General features: G+C 37.4%; 1 protein-coding gene across 7 annotated transcripts in view; it reads right to left on the bottom strand.

Moving 5' to 3' along the window:
- NTRK2 (neurotrophic receptor tyrosine kinase 2) overlaps positions 1 to 17,506 on the bottom strand; it is a 202,265-nt gene that overhangs the window by 118,924 nt on the left and 65,835 nt on the right. For 3 of the 7 annotated variants that reach the window (XM_072359872.1, XM_072359869.1, XM_072359868.1), the window contains exon 12: positions 5,579 to 5,650. The exons of the other annotated variants lie outside the window; for them this stretch is intronic. In XM_072359872.1, the coding sequence (XP_072215973.1) occupies positions 5,579 to 5,650 (72 nt within the window). The remainder of the gene's footprint in view (positions 1 to 5,578; positions 5,651 to 17,506) is intronic. 7 annotated transcript variants of the gene reach the window in all.

A 17,506-nucleotide genomic window follows, 5' to 3' on the forward strand; every position in this document is an offset into this window, starting at 1 on the left:
TAAAAGTTTCCTGCAATGATGACTAAGTTTCATACACTCACATCCCACTCTCCTGAATATGTCTCTAAATATTTGGAGTTGTATAAATTCAGAGATCCTGTATGTAAACTCAGATGTTCAAGGGGAAGCACAAGCAAAAGATGTGTTGTTCAACTGAAAGTTCCTAAATCTTAATGAGCTTTCTCTCTTCACCAAGTACATGTGGTTTATCCTAAGCAGGATGTTACTTAGGGCTTTGATCCAAACAGTATTTTGAGACAAATAATCAAATTTATACTTCTATTTCTCATAACTTAGAGGCAATCAAGCATAACATGGCATGTATCTCTGGTCTTTTTAAATGAACAGTGATTTATTTGGAGAAAATTCAAGCTGCTGAGTGGAAGGAAGAAAGTAAAGAGGCATAGTTTAATTACCTAAAAAAGTATTCTTATCAAATTTGTTAGTTTCTGATTTCGAGTAGAAAATTAAATGAAATAATTCATTCCTAGTTTTATTTGCTTCTTGGATCTGAGTGGCAAAATGTCACCTCATTTTTATTGGAAAGAAAAGAAAGCCCCCTGGAGATCAGATCTTCTCATGACTAATTTTACTTAGTAATTGAAAAATCAGGACCCTGTAACATCAAGACTGGGAGTCAAGACTCCTACACTCACTCTCTGTTTAAAAAAAAAAAAAAAAAAAAAAAAAGGAGGCAGCACATTATGCAGTGTCACATTAACCTCAGTACTACTAACAGTAAAACAAAACTTAAGAGTCTTTGCTCTCCTTTGTAACTCTTCAAAACACTGCAATGTTATAAAAAGATTTATTTTCCACTTTCTGTAGATTTTCTCCAGTGTTTAAACTTATGCTCCACAGATAAGGATAAACAGTTTGTCATTTTATGGATGCTGCCACCTGTGTGAGACTTCCAAATGGGCTTAACACAATGGGAACCATTCACATTGGTGTTTCAGGCAGCATTCAATCTACTTAATGGTTTGTTACAATGATCTACAAGTTCATTAAACAGTGTTGGGGGGTGGTGGTGTCAACATAATTATACATATTTTGGTAAAAGACCTCACAGAGCTGTTCTCAGTGTGAAATGAGATAATAAAACTTGTCCTTTTCACCAAAAAGTATTTTGGGATGACAGTCCCTATATTGCCAATGAGGATTAGTTAATATTTTAATGTTTTTAATGTGTCTGGAGTTTTTGTTTCTTTAAACAACATGTTGGAAGACATGCTCATTTTCCAAGCAGTCAGTAGAAAATGAAACATTTGCACTCTTAAGAAGAAAACACTCTTAAGAAGAAGAAACATCTTTCTCAAACCCAGTCATCAAGTCTTCCAGCACAATACCCAATACACATTTCTTTTTGCAGAACTGCTCCTGATGCTGTAGTTTCTTTGCTTACTATTGATTAGTGACAGTCAAGCCCAAGGCTCAAAACACCAGTGTTTAAAGCCAATCAGCACATTTTTTTTATTCAGCTTCTAATTCAGGTGCAGATCAAATTAAAAAGAGGGAGTATGAATAAGTAACTGTTCGAACTCAAGAAACAGTAGAAACAGAAGCTTTCCATAGAACCACAGAAAAATGCATGTTAATAGAAACCCACTTTGCAGGAAAGGGCATAACAATTAACTATCTCCACATACACTTTAAAATATAGAAGTCTACAGGTTATTTTACACTTCATTTGTATGTATGCCTGAGAGTTCAATCAATATATCAAGGACTCCTTTGTTAAAGCTTTCTTCAAGTACTTGAAAAGTCAAAGCTTTTAAGAAAAAAGGCTATTTACCTTATGACATCCATATAATTTCTGTTTAATACGCTCACTGGTATGAACGGAAAATACAGAAATGCTACCACAGATGCACTTTTGACAAGTGTCAGTTTGCAGACACTAAAAGGAAGATGTACATGAAGGACACAGAATAACTACGTCTCACCACTATGAAAAACAGATTCACTTTCAACTCATAAACCTTTCTCCCTAACCCTACCTGAATAATGAAGCCAACTCTACCACTGTTCTAGTTTGCATAATTCCAAGAATCAACAAGCAGTCCAAATTTTTCAATACCTGTCCTTTTGACTTGAACTGGCAAGCCAGGATATAGATAGGGAAATAAGGGAAAAAATGTTCATTCTATTATAGTAAGAGTTACTGAACTATATTATATATATTCAGTGGCATTATTTAATTACTTTTGCCTTACAATAATTTCAATACCTTTGATTATTATAGGTCTCATAGTTGTTATTGAACAATTCTCCAGCTTCCTTCCTATGACAGTTTATCTTGAGACCATGAAGTCCAAATTATTATTAGAAGATGCAGAAGCTGATCATTGACAGCATCAAGTAAAACAGTTCTTTCTTTTACTCCATTAATTCCAATGATCTCCTCTAAAAGTCAGTGCCATTCAACCACCTCCACATGGCAACTAATGATCTTCTTCATAAAACCTGATCTGTGAATGATAAATAAAAAAAATAAATAAATAAAGGGAGGCTGTGATGAGGAGGGGCTTGGCCTCTTCTCCCAGGCAACAAACAGGACCTGGGGAAATGGCCACAAGTTGTATCAGAAGAGGTTTAGACTGGACATAAGAAGGAACTTTTTCTCTCAGGGTGTGGTCAGGCACTGGAATGGCCTGCCCAAGGAGATGGTGGAGTTGCCATCCCTAGTATTGTTCAAGAGGTGTCTGGATAGGGAGTTAGGAGATATGATTTAGTGGTTTTCTGTAGGTATGGTAAAGGGAGGACGGATGGACTAGGTCCCTTCCAACCTTGTGATTCTGTGATTTAATGATTCTATGAAATACTGTTGAGAAGTAGTATGGTCTGTGATGAGGATAATGGGCTGAGAAAAAACAACTAAAAAAGTTCCAGTCATCCTAGTCACAGGTTTGTGCCATTAGCACTGCTACAGGTTTTTTGTACATCTTTTCTTCCTTCATTTTGTGTAGATCATAAGACCACAGGGTAAGAGATCACTGCAACACTTTGATAAAACTTTGATTCAAATATTCCTCTCCTGTTAAAAATATTAAGATACAGGTCCCCAAATACCCTCACAAATCTTAATATCACAGGCTAAAGAACAGACAAACTTACAATCACCTTTTACTGAACCTTATGCACACCATGATCCTCTAAGTATCACTTGTGACTTGCAGGTAGAGAAAAACGGCACACAGAATGGTTCCTCATGAAAATCATTATCTGGATTTGTAGCCAAGGAAGGCCATCCCAATGTTTGGGATCTATCTTCAGCCGTAGATAGGCTGAAGAATGTAAACTAAGATCTTGCCCCTATTCTAAGGCTACAGGAACATTTATCTCTGCCCAGATGTTTCACTAAGTTAGATCACACTGAAGACACTGCCTGTCTGTGCAAACACAGAAGACAGAGAATAACTGCTCAACTCAGAACTACATGAAACAGTCTGAATCTCCTGAAGCACAACACTTTGAGCCAGAAACAATGTGCACTTAAAATTTGTCCTTGCTTTGCTTTCTTCTGTTCTCCATTTTATGCAAGCATAAAATGGACCTCCCCTTCAGAGGAGCACTTTTCACAGGATGCAGCAAGGAACAGAGGGGGAGAATGGTACTCTGGGTTGGTCTCAGGGTAAAAGGTACATCCCCTCTCTTTATATTTAAGAATACCACCTTCCATGGCACCTTTTTGACAAAACTGAATATGTACTACATTTAATAGGCTAATTGTATATCTCCATCTGAAGACTCAGCCAATTTGTACAGGGAAAGTAAACAGTTTTACTAAATGATACAATGTAATTATAAACTGAATTAACGTGAAATAAATTAGACATGAGTATATAATGGATACTATTTACTGGCTTATTGCCTTAACTGCTAGGAGAGGCTATTAACAAGTAAGTGAATAAGACTGTTTTCTTTTTTGAAGCTCTGTTCCTGCAACAGGTACTAGTTTTCCTATCCACATCTAACACACAGTATGCTATATACATTTTAGATCCTTTCTAGATCTTATTTGTCTGCTTCTGCAGATGTACAACAAACCTAACTTTCCAGGCTGTGGCAACAGCAATAGAGTTAGTCTTTCCTTTCTTGTACATCTGGATCAATATCCTGTCCTGCTATCTAACCAAAGAAACACACTCCCAAAGACATTAATAATTTTGAAGGGAACAGGATAGCATAAATTAGAATTCAGTTGACTCCACCCAGACTGGTTCTGAAGACTTGAAAAACAAAGAGGCTCGGGGTACATCTCTGTCAGTAAAAAAGGAAAGGCCAAAGCCCATGCTTTGGAACATATACATCTTATTTTTTAGCCTTAATTATTTCATCTATATTTAATTACAGCACCCTTTTGACCTAAGATAAATAACACTCTCCCACACAATGTTCCAGTATGGTTCCTAGGACAGCACTGGTCAAGAATTATTCACAGTACAGAGCGTGGATGAGGCCACCTTTTTTGAGGGATGAGGGAGAAAAGATTTTCAAATATATGGTCATAACCTATGACTTTCCCTCAGGGCCAAAGAAAATAAGCTACAGCCTTTTGCTATGATGCCAACAAATGCTGATATGCTTTGCCCCAGAAGTGGTGAAATGATACAGCACATGCAAACCACACACAGTATCTTCTCCCCAGTGAGGCTACTTTACAGATAATACAGAATTAAATTATTTCTGATTCATATATCTGATGTACAATGGAGTGGAGAGGGTGAATCAGTTAATGTGAAATGCATGCTAGTACTGTAACTGGTTAAGTAATTTTCAAAATAATTGTAACAATTTTGTTAATGTAGGACACAAAAGCCTGATTTTGTCCTGTTCTAATTATTTAGGCTTAGTGCCATGAATCAATACTGATGGAATAGAAAGTAATTTTTCTACATTCTCTCTGAAAAATATATTAACAGGTACTTGAGAGCTCTTGTAATTTTATTCTTGTCTGGACTGGAAAAGAAGATGATAATTGCAAACATTAGCAAACTCAAAAACAAACAAACAAACAAAAAACCCCACTCATATAAAGACACAAGTCTAAACATGATTACTTGGGACTTTTTCACAGATGTAGTGCTGGGTTTGCTTATGCCAAATTAATGCTCACCAAGTCCTGCTTCACAGTATACTTCTAATGAATGAATCAAGACAGCAAGTTATACTCTCTTATTCAGTCAATTCCAAACCTCAATTTATTAAATATTTCAATGGAATAAAATCTTTCTCAAGGCTGTTTCAAACTCCTTAAAGAAAAAGGAGTTTAAAATTCTATTAGAGAAATAGAACTTCCCAAATTAATACATAAACCAAAGATATAATAATATTATTCATAATTTTGACTTATTAACAATTTTACACCAAAATTGTATGAACTGAATATGTACATACAGGATATATGTACGCTGGGAAAAAAAAAAAATAAAATAAAATAAAAAATCCTCTAACCAACCACAGTATTACATGTGTTCTAAGAAGAAATAATTCTGTAAATTCAGCAGGTATATGTAGAAACAATATAGTCTTCATTCTTTATAGGTTAGGAGTCTGAATAGCTTTACCATCTCACCTTCATTGTCGCAGTCTTGCAATGAAAGCCATATTTGATCTACCAGACCAACTCCTTTTACTTCACCATGAACTGGAATGGAACGCATTACCATTAATGTAATTTTCAGGGCTCAGTTCGCAACTGCCAATTCTACTCTTTTTTATATTTACATTTCTTCACCAATTGCATTATTTTCTGTCCTGATCTGCAGGAGAGAAAGCGCATTGTGATACTTCCAGACTCTTCTCAGTTCACACTTTTCAGTTAATGATCTATACCATGAGGAAGAGCTGTCACATTAACTTACGTATTTCTTTTCTTACTTGATTCTACTAAACACAGCTTGTATGTATGTTTCAGAGCTATAGAAAATTGCATGTCTTTAAAATATTCACAGAACTGGATGCAGTACTGCAGTTGGGGTCTCACAGAAGCAGAGTAGAGGAGAGGAATCACCTCCCACCTGCACCTAATGGTCATCCTTCACACTTGATATCTTGATAGTTTTTTCTGAAGTCAAAGACCAATCCTTAGTCATACCTCAAGGAGAACATTTTTGTTTATAGTTTTCTACTGGGATGTTTGCTTCTGTTGAGGATCATATATAGACCAAAATCTGGTTCATTAATAGCCAAATCAGTAACTCACTACATTAGTGAATCCTTAGAAGACCTACTAGGAAAACAGCTTGTTCAGTACCTGGCACTACTCTTCACTCCCAGTACTGAAATTAGCCTCTAACCAACTTGCATTCCCTGAAGTTTCTCCCAGCTGCCATCTGTTGTGCCAAAGGCCTGGAGTTCTTTTGCTGTTCCTGTGATACAGGAGGCAATGTAATGTTCTCCTCCTCTTCTAATCTGTGGTAGCTCAGCAAGAGTCTTCACAGTGAATACAGAGAAACACTCTAAAATTAAAGAGCTCTGTTCCAGGTTTTTAGATATTGGTTCTAAGTACTCTCTGAAACATGGAACTATGACTTTTGTGTGCAAGGCAATGAATCTGTGACCAATAGATTCAGACATGTTATGAATTCAACATAGGGACAAATGTATAAAAACAAAAACAAGTGAATAAAAAACAATCGCCAACCATACATCAATTTTAACAATCTGCACCAGTTACACTGCTTGAAAATTTGTGTAGTTATAGATTTGTATAAATATGTATACACAAATACCTTCCAGCACACTTCACAGGTTACCAAACAGTTTTCTCCTTGGAAATTGCATTAATTTTAAAGTACTGACCCTCCACGCACACGCACGCACACACACACACACACACACAAACACACACACAAGCAATAGAAGTAAATTTTCTATTACCAGCATGTAATGAACAGCATAAAGTCAATAAAGTATATTTAAAGCTGATTTTGAACTATGCTAAATACTACATCAGTAGAAAGGGTATTCTTTGACTAGTTAAGAATTACAGTCCACAGCAAATCTGGATCTACTGTGTTCAGCAAGCATGACTGATTGTGTTCTTAGTGTTCTACAATACATCTGAACTCCCAGAGCCTGATTATGAAAATACTGTGATAACTCCCTCTTGACTGTAGACCTTTAAACTGTTCAAATTTTCCTAAAAAGCAGGTGAATGAAGAGATAATGCCATAAATTTTATTTGCTGTTTTTCAGCCAGCATAAAAATCACACTGGACTAACATTTTTGGTCTAGTATATTAAACTGCTAGTAGTATGTTCCACTCATTCTCTTCAAGTGAACAAATCTCAAATATCACTTTGAAAATACACAATTTATATTGTTAGAAGTAGATAAATAATATTTAGCAATTTGATATGTATATATTTTAGCAGCCTATTCAGAAAGCAAATGGCTTGGCTGAGAGAATACTCCAGTGAGATTCCAAACAAAAGTATAATTAAGATATTCTTCTGTATTTGTGGGTGACTGCTTATGATATTTCCTAAAAAAGGAAAGCTGTTTCACCATGATAAAACTTTCCACCCTCATCAGAGGATCATTGTGGTCCTTCCTGCAATTAAAATACTGAATCTGAGACTTTTTTTTTCTATACTGAACCAATTTCCAAAGATGGAAAAAAACCAGCAAACTAATATTTTTTTAAAACTTTTTTTAAAACCTACTTTTTTTTTGTTGTTGTTGTTGTTGTTCTGTTCCAGAGAACAAATTTCTAATTTCCAGTTTCCAAATACATTGTGATGGATCACAACCTGTACAATGAAAAAATATCCTTCACGTAAAGAGAAACTATTTTCTCAAACTCAACTCAACTTTACAAACCTTGCAGAATCAAATATCTGAAATCGAATACCATTCCCTCACAGCTGAACAAGCTGAACATACTTTCCCGGCCATAACACAACCATAGAATTACTGGGGACAGGAACAGAGGGGAAAAGCTCCTTTCATGAATGCCAAACAGAGTGACCTGAAGCTATTCATCACCACAGCTCCCTTGTACTTGGATTAGAGCTGAACCCTCTTCTGTAATAATACGACTTTATGTCCGAGCCTGAAGATGCTAAGAGTTATTGATGACAACCTTGATTAAAACAGTAATTAAATCCTCCAGAACATGCATGTGGTTGGGAAAGGGTTATAAGAAGGACAGAGACCGAGCAGCAGTTGTGACCTTGAAAGGAAAGTATTGATTGGATTTTGCCTTGTGAAAGGAAGGAGGGAAAACTGAAACCAATCATCCTGAATCATTAATGAACTCCCAATGCATGCTCCTAATTCCAATTTTTTACATGTCCGAGTGGATCTTTCTTCAAGGTTCCTCAAAAACAGCACTTACAAACTACTCATTAAAAGAAATTTCAAATTCACTCTAGACAACATGATCTACAGTTAGGCAACAACACAAAAGACGTCCCTTTTTCTAAATTTTAGACTATGTACGATATATAACGTGTTATATATATTTTTGTATGCACACACATAAGTCTGTGTTTATATATATTATGTTTATTACAGTAAGCAAGCAAAAAATGCAGTTGATTGTCCATACCACCACTTAGTCTTTCTTGGTACCCACTGATGCAAAATAGGATTTTTCAGTCTCTGGATCTTTCCTAGGGTTGAAAGGCACTCGCGCACACTTTTTATGATGAGTAACCATTTAGTTCTAAAAAGAAAAAAATTTGGTGTTTTTTTTTCCTCCACAGAAAGGAATGATGAAATACATTTAAATGAGAAGTAGTAATTTATATGGCAGGAAAAGACCAAGAAACTACCTCTTTGTGTTGTTTAAGTACTATGGGGGTAAAATGGGAAGAAGAAAGCTAACAAATAGGTAAGATGTTGGAAGGTGTACAATAATTTTCTCCAAATATATCTTACATTTCACTACATCCTCATTCTGACTGAATTTTTCCTCCTCAATGATATTATTCATTTTTCTTTTAAAGTTTCCATTCCTACAAGTTACTTCAAACAGCTTTCAATTGGATATATCCAGTTACTGTGCTACTTGCTACAACACAGAGAAAGCTTCATCTTTCCATCTTGGCTCACTTAACAGTCCTACTGCAAATCACTATTTAGATATTATTAGTTATTCTTCAGATAAATAATAACTTCTGTTATTAAGCTTACCGAACTGCTCTTCTGATTTCAAAAACCTTTTTTTTTAAAAATCAACCATTCTAAGAGACTGGATAAACATCAAGCCAATAATTTTTTAAAAACATGATCAGCCCAAGAGAACATGAAGAAAACTATCAAACAGCCAAATGACCACTGACTGTAGACATACACTTGGAAGTACCCTGGTCAGCAGAGATAGATACACCAACAAGGTGCAAGGATGAAAAGACTTTTTTTATCTGTTATCTACTGCATGAAGGAACAAATATGACAACTTCTCTTCCCACAGCTTCATGGCAATTCACTAGCAAAAGTCCACAGGTTGTATCTGCGCAGAGGAGTGCTCGCTGCTGTCAAAGACAGTAAGCTCACGGATGTAAGAAATGGGTTATTTTTAAAGAGTCTTTTGGTTTCCATTTCAGCAGCCTATTTAATTACCAGCATTTCCACTTTCTAGAGATTAGAAATCTTCCTTAAAAACCACTGCTTTAGAAACTGATACTTCCACTACCCTCTTTTTCAAGGACAAAATATTAGCACTGCCAAAGTTTGAGAATAGCTACTAGCAGTATTAAAGTTAATTTTGGTAACTTGTATACAAATAGGACAGCAAAATCCATTGCAGTAAAACTGATATTAGTACTGTAAAATAGAATGGTAACTATTATCTTACTAAAAATATGTAGGCCAATAAAAATTCTGAATTGCAAAATTACAGTCAAAAGGAGATTATACCTTTTGCCCTATATTCTGAAACACAACGGTCGTGCTCACCAGGGAAATCTACATTTTTTGTATGCCAGTGAAAATACTTCCAAAAAAAAGTTAAAGGATTATTAGTAAAGAGCAAGCAGGTCTGGGAATAAAAAGGACATTTACTTAAGTAGGAGTGAAAGAGATGAGCTGTGGATTACAGTGACAGGCTACAGATGAAAGAAAGTGTGAAAACCTACATTATAACAAAACCAGAAACCAATAGTCTTACTTTAAAATTGCAGTGCAACCACACGGTAAATTGAGAAAGAGCTTTGCAGTTGGCAGACCAAGGGCAAAATTCTCCTCTTTCATTCATACCGTAAGTGCCCTACCTGTAAAGTAATTCACAGTGCTTATCCTGCACCAATCTAGAGCTCCTGTTTCCACCACTGTTGTTTTCATGCTCAAAAAGCATTAGGATGTAGAAACCAGGCTAGTACAAACAGGTTTGCTCTTGCTACTGGCCAAGCTCTGCAGTAGTTGTAACCAGAACAGAGTCTGCTGTTCTGCTTTAAGAAGGCTAATCTGGTATTCCTATGCATACAAATATTTGCACACTGTGGGTGGGAGAGGCCTTATTTTTCTGCTTCAGTCCTAATTTTAGTTGCACACACTGAACATCACCATATTCCTTGAAATACCCCAAGGAAGCCTATCCACTGCCCACTTACTGTATTCTTTGAAGTGTTCACATCCAATCTTGAGATCACGTGAGTAGGACGGGTCAGATTAAGAAAACCTCTGCCAACAGAGGCATCCTGGCTAGTGGCCAGACTGCCACCATGCTCTTCATAGAGCTTTACAGAACAAACTTTCATATCTTAACCTACAACAGCGGTGGCACAAGAAACTTATTTCTTGGCCCTGACAGTTCAATTTTCAGTATTCATCTTGAACCGAGGTTTAATCTTTTTATTTGCTTTGTTTACTTTAACATGTGTACAGGAACTCATGACTACATGGATGCACCATGAAGCACAACAAAAGGCAGCTGACTGCGAGACATTTAGGAGAAGGGCATCTTATCCCAACAGAAACACAGTTCTTTACCTACTATTTCAAAATAGTATCATGGGTACCTTCTGGTACCACATTTCACACTAACAAAGAAACTCTAGTCACACAATTCTATTGATCACAAGATCTTGAATTCAGGTTGACAGTGGTTTGAAAGAAGATCCAGCTTCCTGGGCTTTTACTCTGCTGCTCCTAGTACCAGCTAAACAGTTACTATGACTGGTTTGAGAACCTTTGCAAGACATCTCTAAGGGATGCACTCCCGGTACTCACCTGAGCAGAGTGAACAGAATTACAACAAATTCAGATTGTACTGGGACTCATTATCTGCTCTTTTTCTGACTGACAGTTCATCAGAGTTGATACTTTCCAAAGGTCTGCACCATCCCCTTTCAACTGTCTTGCTTTCATTGGTGAGGACTAGCATTCACTTCCTTTCCTCATTCTCATTCCTGCCATTTTTTTTTACCACCTTTTCAAAGCCAGGCTGGGGCCACCTACACCCTTCCAGACAGACAGAACTCACAGTAACCATCTGTCATCCCTCCAGCTGATGGAAGCTAGTCCCACCTCATGCCATCACAATTAAATGTTGCATCTTCAGTCCTAGCAACTACTACACTATTTCTTGCTCTTGTCTTAATTCTCTCCCCAGTTTCTTTCTCCTCAGCATATATTCATTCTTACTAGTATGAGAATGAAGAAGGTGTGATTTTTCACTTCTTTAGTATGCTTTCCATTAACTATATCACAGTCTTCTACTTTTTTTCTCCTGTCACAGTTTAGGAAACTTCCTGCTTTCTCACTTCTAGTCTTCTCACTTGCCCCACAGATTTCCCCTCCTAGTTTCTCTTAACCTAGTTTTCAAATCCTTCCTTACATTTCTCTGTCATTTCTCAATTTGCCTAACTTTTTCGCATAACCAAGACAGACATTTTCCCTTTTAGAAAAAAAGAAAAAACAAATGTCATCTGTCTCTCAAACTATTACTTCTATTTCTCATTGATCTCACTGAAGGGGGTTCACCCAGACCCAGTGTAACTGTTGGCCTACTAGCCTTTTGGTGGTGATCATCCTGGTCTGGAGACACTACTTTACTCCATGTAGTCCTGACTTTTGACAACACTTCCTACTTGCCCTGCCCAACGTCATTCACTTTCTGTGCTAGGAGTTCTGCATGAATTGTGGTTTAGACCTGTTTTTCCAATTCAAACTGTTCTACTTCTTTACAAAAAGTACTGAATTCCTTACAGTAAAGAAAATGAAATTATTTTCACAATCCAGTGGTCAAGGTGATGTTAGTACAAGGAATCTACAGTGACATTTAGTTCTGCCGAAGACAGACTAAGATCTACGCAGAAAACTACAAAACATTATTTTGTAGAAAAGAAAAAACAAATCTGTTTAATTTGGCTGCAGGAATCATGCAAACTCATGCAAAATTAATTCCAATTCACTTTGCTTGTCTTTCCATCTTTAACATTTTAAACATGGTTTTCATGATTAGCAGCCTTTTTTAATTAAATTAAAAAACAGAAATGTCAGATGTACAGCTGTATTTTAAGATGTGAATCATAGCCAGCGAAGCCATGAAGTATTTAAAAAATGGATGTATTTGTGTGTGATTTTTTTTTTTTTTAATAAGTGATTAAACTATGAGTATACTGCACACACAAAAACAAAAATATTGAAACTAAAAAGTTCTGTTAAGGAAAGCAGAAAACTACTTTCAGCCACACTTGAGAGAGTAACTATCTGCAGACTGATGGCAGGTTACACACCAAACCAAGAATGTCTGGCATATATAAGCATGAATATGAACAAGGACATGAGCATGACTGTTCCTGAACACCTCTGTCTGAATGAAAAGCATTTGATCTACTGCCCATGGTCGTAACTACCACTAAACACATTAAGTTTTCTCACTGGCATCAGCAAAGTATCTTTTGCCATACCATTTATGTTTCCACAGTGCTGACAGGTTAATATATACTGCAGCTAAGGGTACCCTCTAAAATTCCAGTTGCACTTCTCCATAAACATTTTCTAGACTAGGCTTATGTAGGAGAGTTGTCCTGATCTATATCCTGTCCCACACAAGTTCAGGAGAGACATTATTAGCCAATGCTCTTTGCTGTTATCTCCTTTGTGAGTTCTGCTGCAGAAGCAGTGTTCCAGCAAAACACTGATATTTCATCCCTGATTTAAGAAGCTATTTAAGAATCACTCTAATGTGCCTCTCTCATCCAGAGTGCAGTGTGTTACAGTGCCAAGGTTAACTGAGGAGCTAAAGTCCAAGATTAAGTTTCACCTATTCTCTGTGAGGATTTAGTTTCCCATATTACTATAAAGATACTTTCCTAGATGCTCAGAGAAGCAGACACAACCAACCACAAGAACTCTGCCTACCGCACTTCTCTCACTAAAGAAATTCTCACTCCATCAACAAAAAAGAGACCAATTCCCATCTACACTTCCTTACTGGTGGACTAGTATAAAGGGGTCATTGTGTAAAAAAAAGTCAAGCACACTGACCTTTTTTTTAAAATGAAGGATGCCATCTACATACCAACATCTTTAGATCTCAAGTATGCATTCCGTGTAGCCCATTTCCACTTCCCCCTCTCTATTGAACAAGGACAGGACTTCAGTTTTTAAACATTAGCAAGACAGATCTTTGACTAGGTAGCATAATAAACACTGAATTCTGAACCCTCCACTGTAACTGAGGTTTTTCTGTTTGTTTGTTTGTTTGTATTTTTCCCTGAAGACAAACCAGTGATCAAGTTGTTAAACTGAAGTTCTGAACTGATTTAAAATGAAATTTTCCCATAACATTGCTCACTGTCCTGAATACTTTCCCAGGACTGTAACAGAGAAGAAAGGTTAGCAGTACTAAGCTGCAATTGAATGAAGTGGAAAAACACAGGATATCTAACTAGCTGACTTTGAAGTATCTAATGAAGGTTAGGACATCTGGGAACCTAGAAGCTGTATGCCTTGTAGTTAAAAGGCAAATAATAAATAACAAGATTAAATGAAATGTGCACAAAATAAGGGAGTTCAGTGGCCAAGTGTGCATTGTTCCAAAACTAGATGGTGTGTGCAACAGAGCAAGCAAACTTAATTTTTCACTTTGCAGTAGTCAGTGATAATAGTACTCAGACTCAACCTTTAAGCAATCAAAACACCTGTTTGTGGAAGCATAGCTTGTATTTAGAATAGTCAAATGCATTTAGCATAGTTAAACATAATAGTCTGCATTTATACAAGAGAGAATTTTTGTTTTGGATTCTGGGAGTAAATCAACCAAGATTTGCAAAACTTACTACCACTGCAGTATCTACGTATGTTAGGCAATGTCACTGTGATTAATAATGAAAGTATTATGGCATGAGCATTTTTCTCAGTACACAGATGGGTCACAGGCAGTCATGTAAATGACTGCTAATATGGTTGGAATTCCTCTTCCTTAGGTGCCAGAGAGTAAGGCTATGAGAGCCCAGAGCTACTTGGAAACACCAGCATATTCTGGATTGCTTCTAGAAGGTACAGGAAGGTAGAATATGACAGTCCTACCCTACTCTTCAGAACACCAGCTCCTCACAATACACATTCTTCATCTTTAGGCCCAAAGTATGCTACTGGATAGATACTTCCAGCCTCTGAAGATCCTACAGGAATATACAGACCTGAAGTCAGGAGTTGTTTAAAGACACCAGAGGGAGAAGCAGAAGACACAGACTATCACAAGTCTCTCATTGGACAGCATGCTCTCAGGACAGCATGGTATAACAGTCTAAAAGCATGTAGTTCTGCATTTTCTTTTTTCATTAGTTATGATGCTTCTCTTATGCATGCCACATATACTGTAAGATCATACGTAAGATCCAGGTATAGGCTGCTTTTCAAAGGACTTGAAGGAAAAACATTTCTTCTGGTTCCTCTGCACTCATGCTAAATCATCAGTGAATTACAGAGATCTTACACTAAATCAGGTCTAAACAACCCCAAATCACAACTGTGCTAAAATAAAGTCAGGTACACTTATTTTATACTCTTCTTCTTAAGAGCAACAGAACACTTAAGGAGCAGAGAGATTCTGTCCTTGCCCACCTGTCTGTGAGTGATAAGCACAAGAATGCCAGAACAGCCATGTCAACCCATCCAAATAAACAGCTCTTTCCCTGCCTCTGACAGGAACCAGAAGAGTCTGCCTAAGGGATCACAGAAGCACAAAGCAAGTACAGTCACATTTATCCAGAATACCTTTGCAGCCCAAAGCCTTCATGTGCCAGAGGTAATGTCTTTGTGCTTAATAGCTGTATCACTCAGACTCAGACCCTCTGCGCCATTTGCCTGGGATTTACCATATCACTGGCAGGTTGCATGAATACTTCTGATGGCAGGAGTTTGCCTGGAGCATGCAGACAGACTCCAGTGCAAGAGCAGCTGCAAAGCACAAGATTCAGACATCAAGAGGAGTTACGCTACCTGCCTAGCCAGTAAGCTGGCACTCAGAAGCACAGAGGGAAAAATAGCAGTGTAGAATATCTACTCGTCTGCAAGATGAGTGAGGGCTCTGAAAGCTCACAGGAATACCCTAAGAGAATGACAATGATCAGAAGTCTCTACTGGTATACCCACAAACACAGAAGCTGGCTGCCTGTTTCAATTTGACTCTTGAATAGCTACAGTGTGGGAGACATTCAACAAAAGAACAACTACATCAGAGCCAGCTGAGGACAGGCTGCTTTAAGTCATGGGAAAAGGACAGATAACAGAGCAGAGAATGCAGGGGATACATTACAGAGTTCCTTTCCAAATCAATTTAAGGAAGCTAAGAAATTCTGGTTCAGGTATCAAATCTGAAACAAGTATTTCTATGAGGTGCATTCCTGCTGCTGCCAAATAATGAAAATCATAGCAATGCAACTTCTTGAAAATGCACAAACATGCAGAGACTAGGCCACAGACTGTTCTTGGAAGACTTTGGGCATCATTGGTTTCATCTGTTGCCACCAACTCATTTTTCTGGGTGTTCCCAGGTAAAATGAAAGGCTCTTGGAACCCACTGATTTTAAAAGAGTATTTCTGTGCTTTCACTGCTTACCATTTCTTCTGTCCGGAACCAAAGTTAAAACTTCAGCTTGAAAATGTCATGCAGTCTCCATGATGGGGCTGGAGACAACTTCAATGGTATGAGCATTTCTCACCAGACTGATGATAGAGAAACTCCTCCAGTGGCAGAAGATTCCCTGCACGAAAGATGCTGGGACCCATCTTTCCTGTTACTCTACGAGGGTGATGTGTTTAAAACACAAAATTAATCTGAGGGAAAAATCCCAGTTCTAACTTTTTAGGCACAGGTAACATTCAGAGAAGAAAAGAAAAAGAGAGGCTGGCAGAAGCAAAAGGATCACAGTCAGACTAGCTGGCCAAACTGCCAGGAGTAAGTGAAATACTCTGCAACTCGTCATAAGCACCAGAAAAATAAAATAATGTTTCTTAGATGTTTGCACTAGTCCACTCAAAATTCAGCTAAGTGTATTCAGGGTGTTAAGCTATACTAGGAAGCTAAGTAACTATGGCTTTAACCTTTAAAACTAAGAATGAAACACATCTAGAATCTGGAACTAGTAATAGTTATTGAACTGATACTTTTGTCCATTTCACTTTATGATAAAAGACACCATTCCCAGCTATCCTCCCCACCTCGCCCCCCTCCACACACACACATGCACCCACTTTTTTAGGAAGCTTCGTAAATCAAATAAAACAAAATGGTAAGATTCCCATCTCCTCCTTCTCATCCTTTTTAAAAATAAAAAAAATAAAAAATCTCAGAGAAGTAAAGCTGATCTTGTTAGATCTCATTTCTCATTTCCATTCAGGTACTGTCAGTTCTTCCTGGTTTCCGACACAAGCAGATTGAACAGTCTTAAAAAGGACAGTGCAGGGCAAAGAACAAATAAAAGAGCAAATGCGTAGTGTTAGAGGCACTGAGAGAGTGATAGGTTATATAATAATCACATTCCAGTAGTGTACAAGACTGGGAAGGAGCCACCTTAGTCCCTGGTGACCTGCAAAACCACCTCCAATCCCCACCCTCCAGCTTTATTACCAATAACAGATAAAAACCTTTAACAGCTATAGACACCTGTGACATTCATGACCAAGATCCACAAGAAGAAACTGCACTGCCAGCCCACAGTGGATATCATACATAGAAAGGATGAGTGCTTGTAGTGAATGAATCCCTGTTAAAAGGCAATGAGGTCCCCTCTGCGAACCTGACAGGGAGTCTCAAGAGATGCTGCCTCTCAGGTGCCAAGATCCAGGACATTGCCAAGACATTGCCAGAGTTTGTCAGGAGGACAGTCTACTATCCATTGTATTCACTGTTGATTTTTCTTGCAGGCAAAAATGATGCTGCATGCCCAAATGTGGGAAAAATCGAGGAAGACTATAAAGTTCTAGCAGTCCAAAAGAAAAACAATTTATCCTGAAAGTCATCTCCAAGCAAGTAAAAGAAAATATTGTTGGGATTAGTCAACACAAATTTGCCAATGAGAAATCATGCTTAACCTATCA

The sequence above is a fragment of the Excalfactoria chinensis genome, chromosome Z, assembly GCF_039878825.1.
Source record: "Excalfactoria chinensis isolate bCotChi1 chromosome Z, bCotChi1.hap2, whole genome shotgun sequence".
In the NCBI taxonomy this organism is placed as follows: domain Eukaryota; kingdom Metazoa; phylum Chordata; class Aves; order Galliformes; family Phasianidae; genus Excalfactoria; species Excalfactoria chinensis.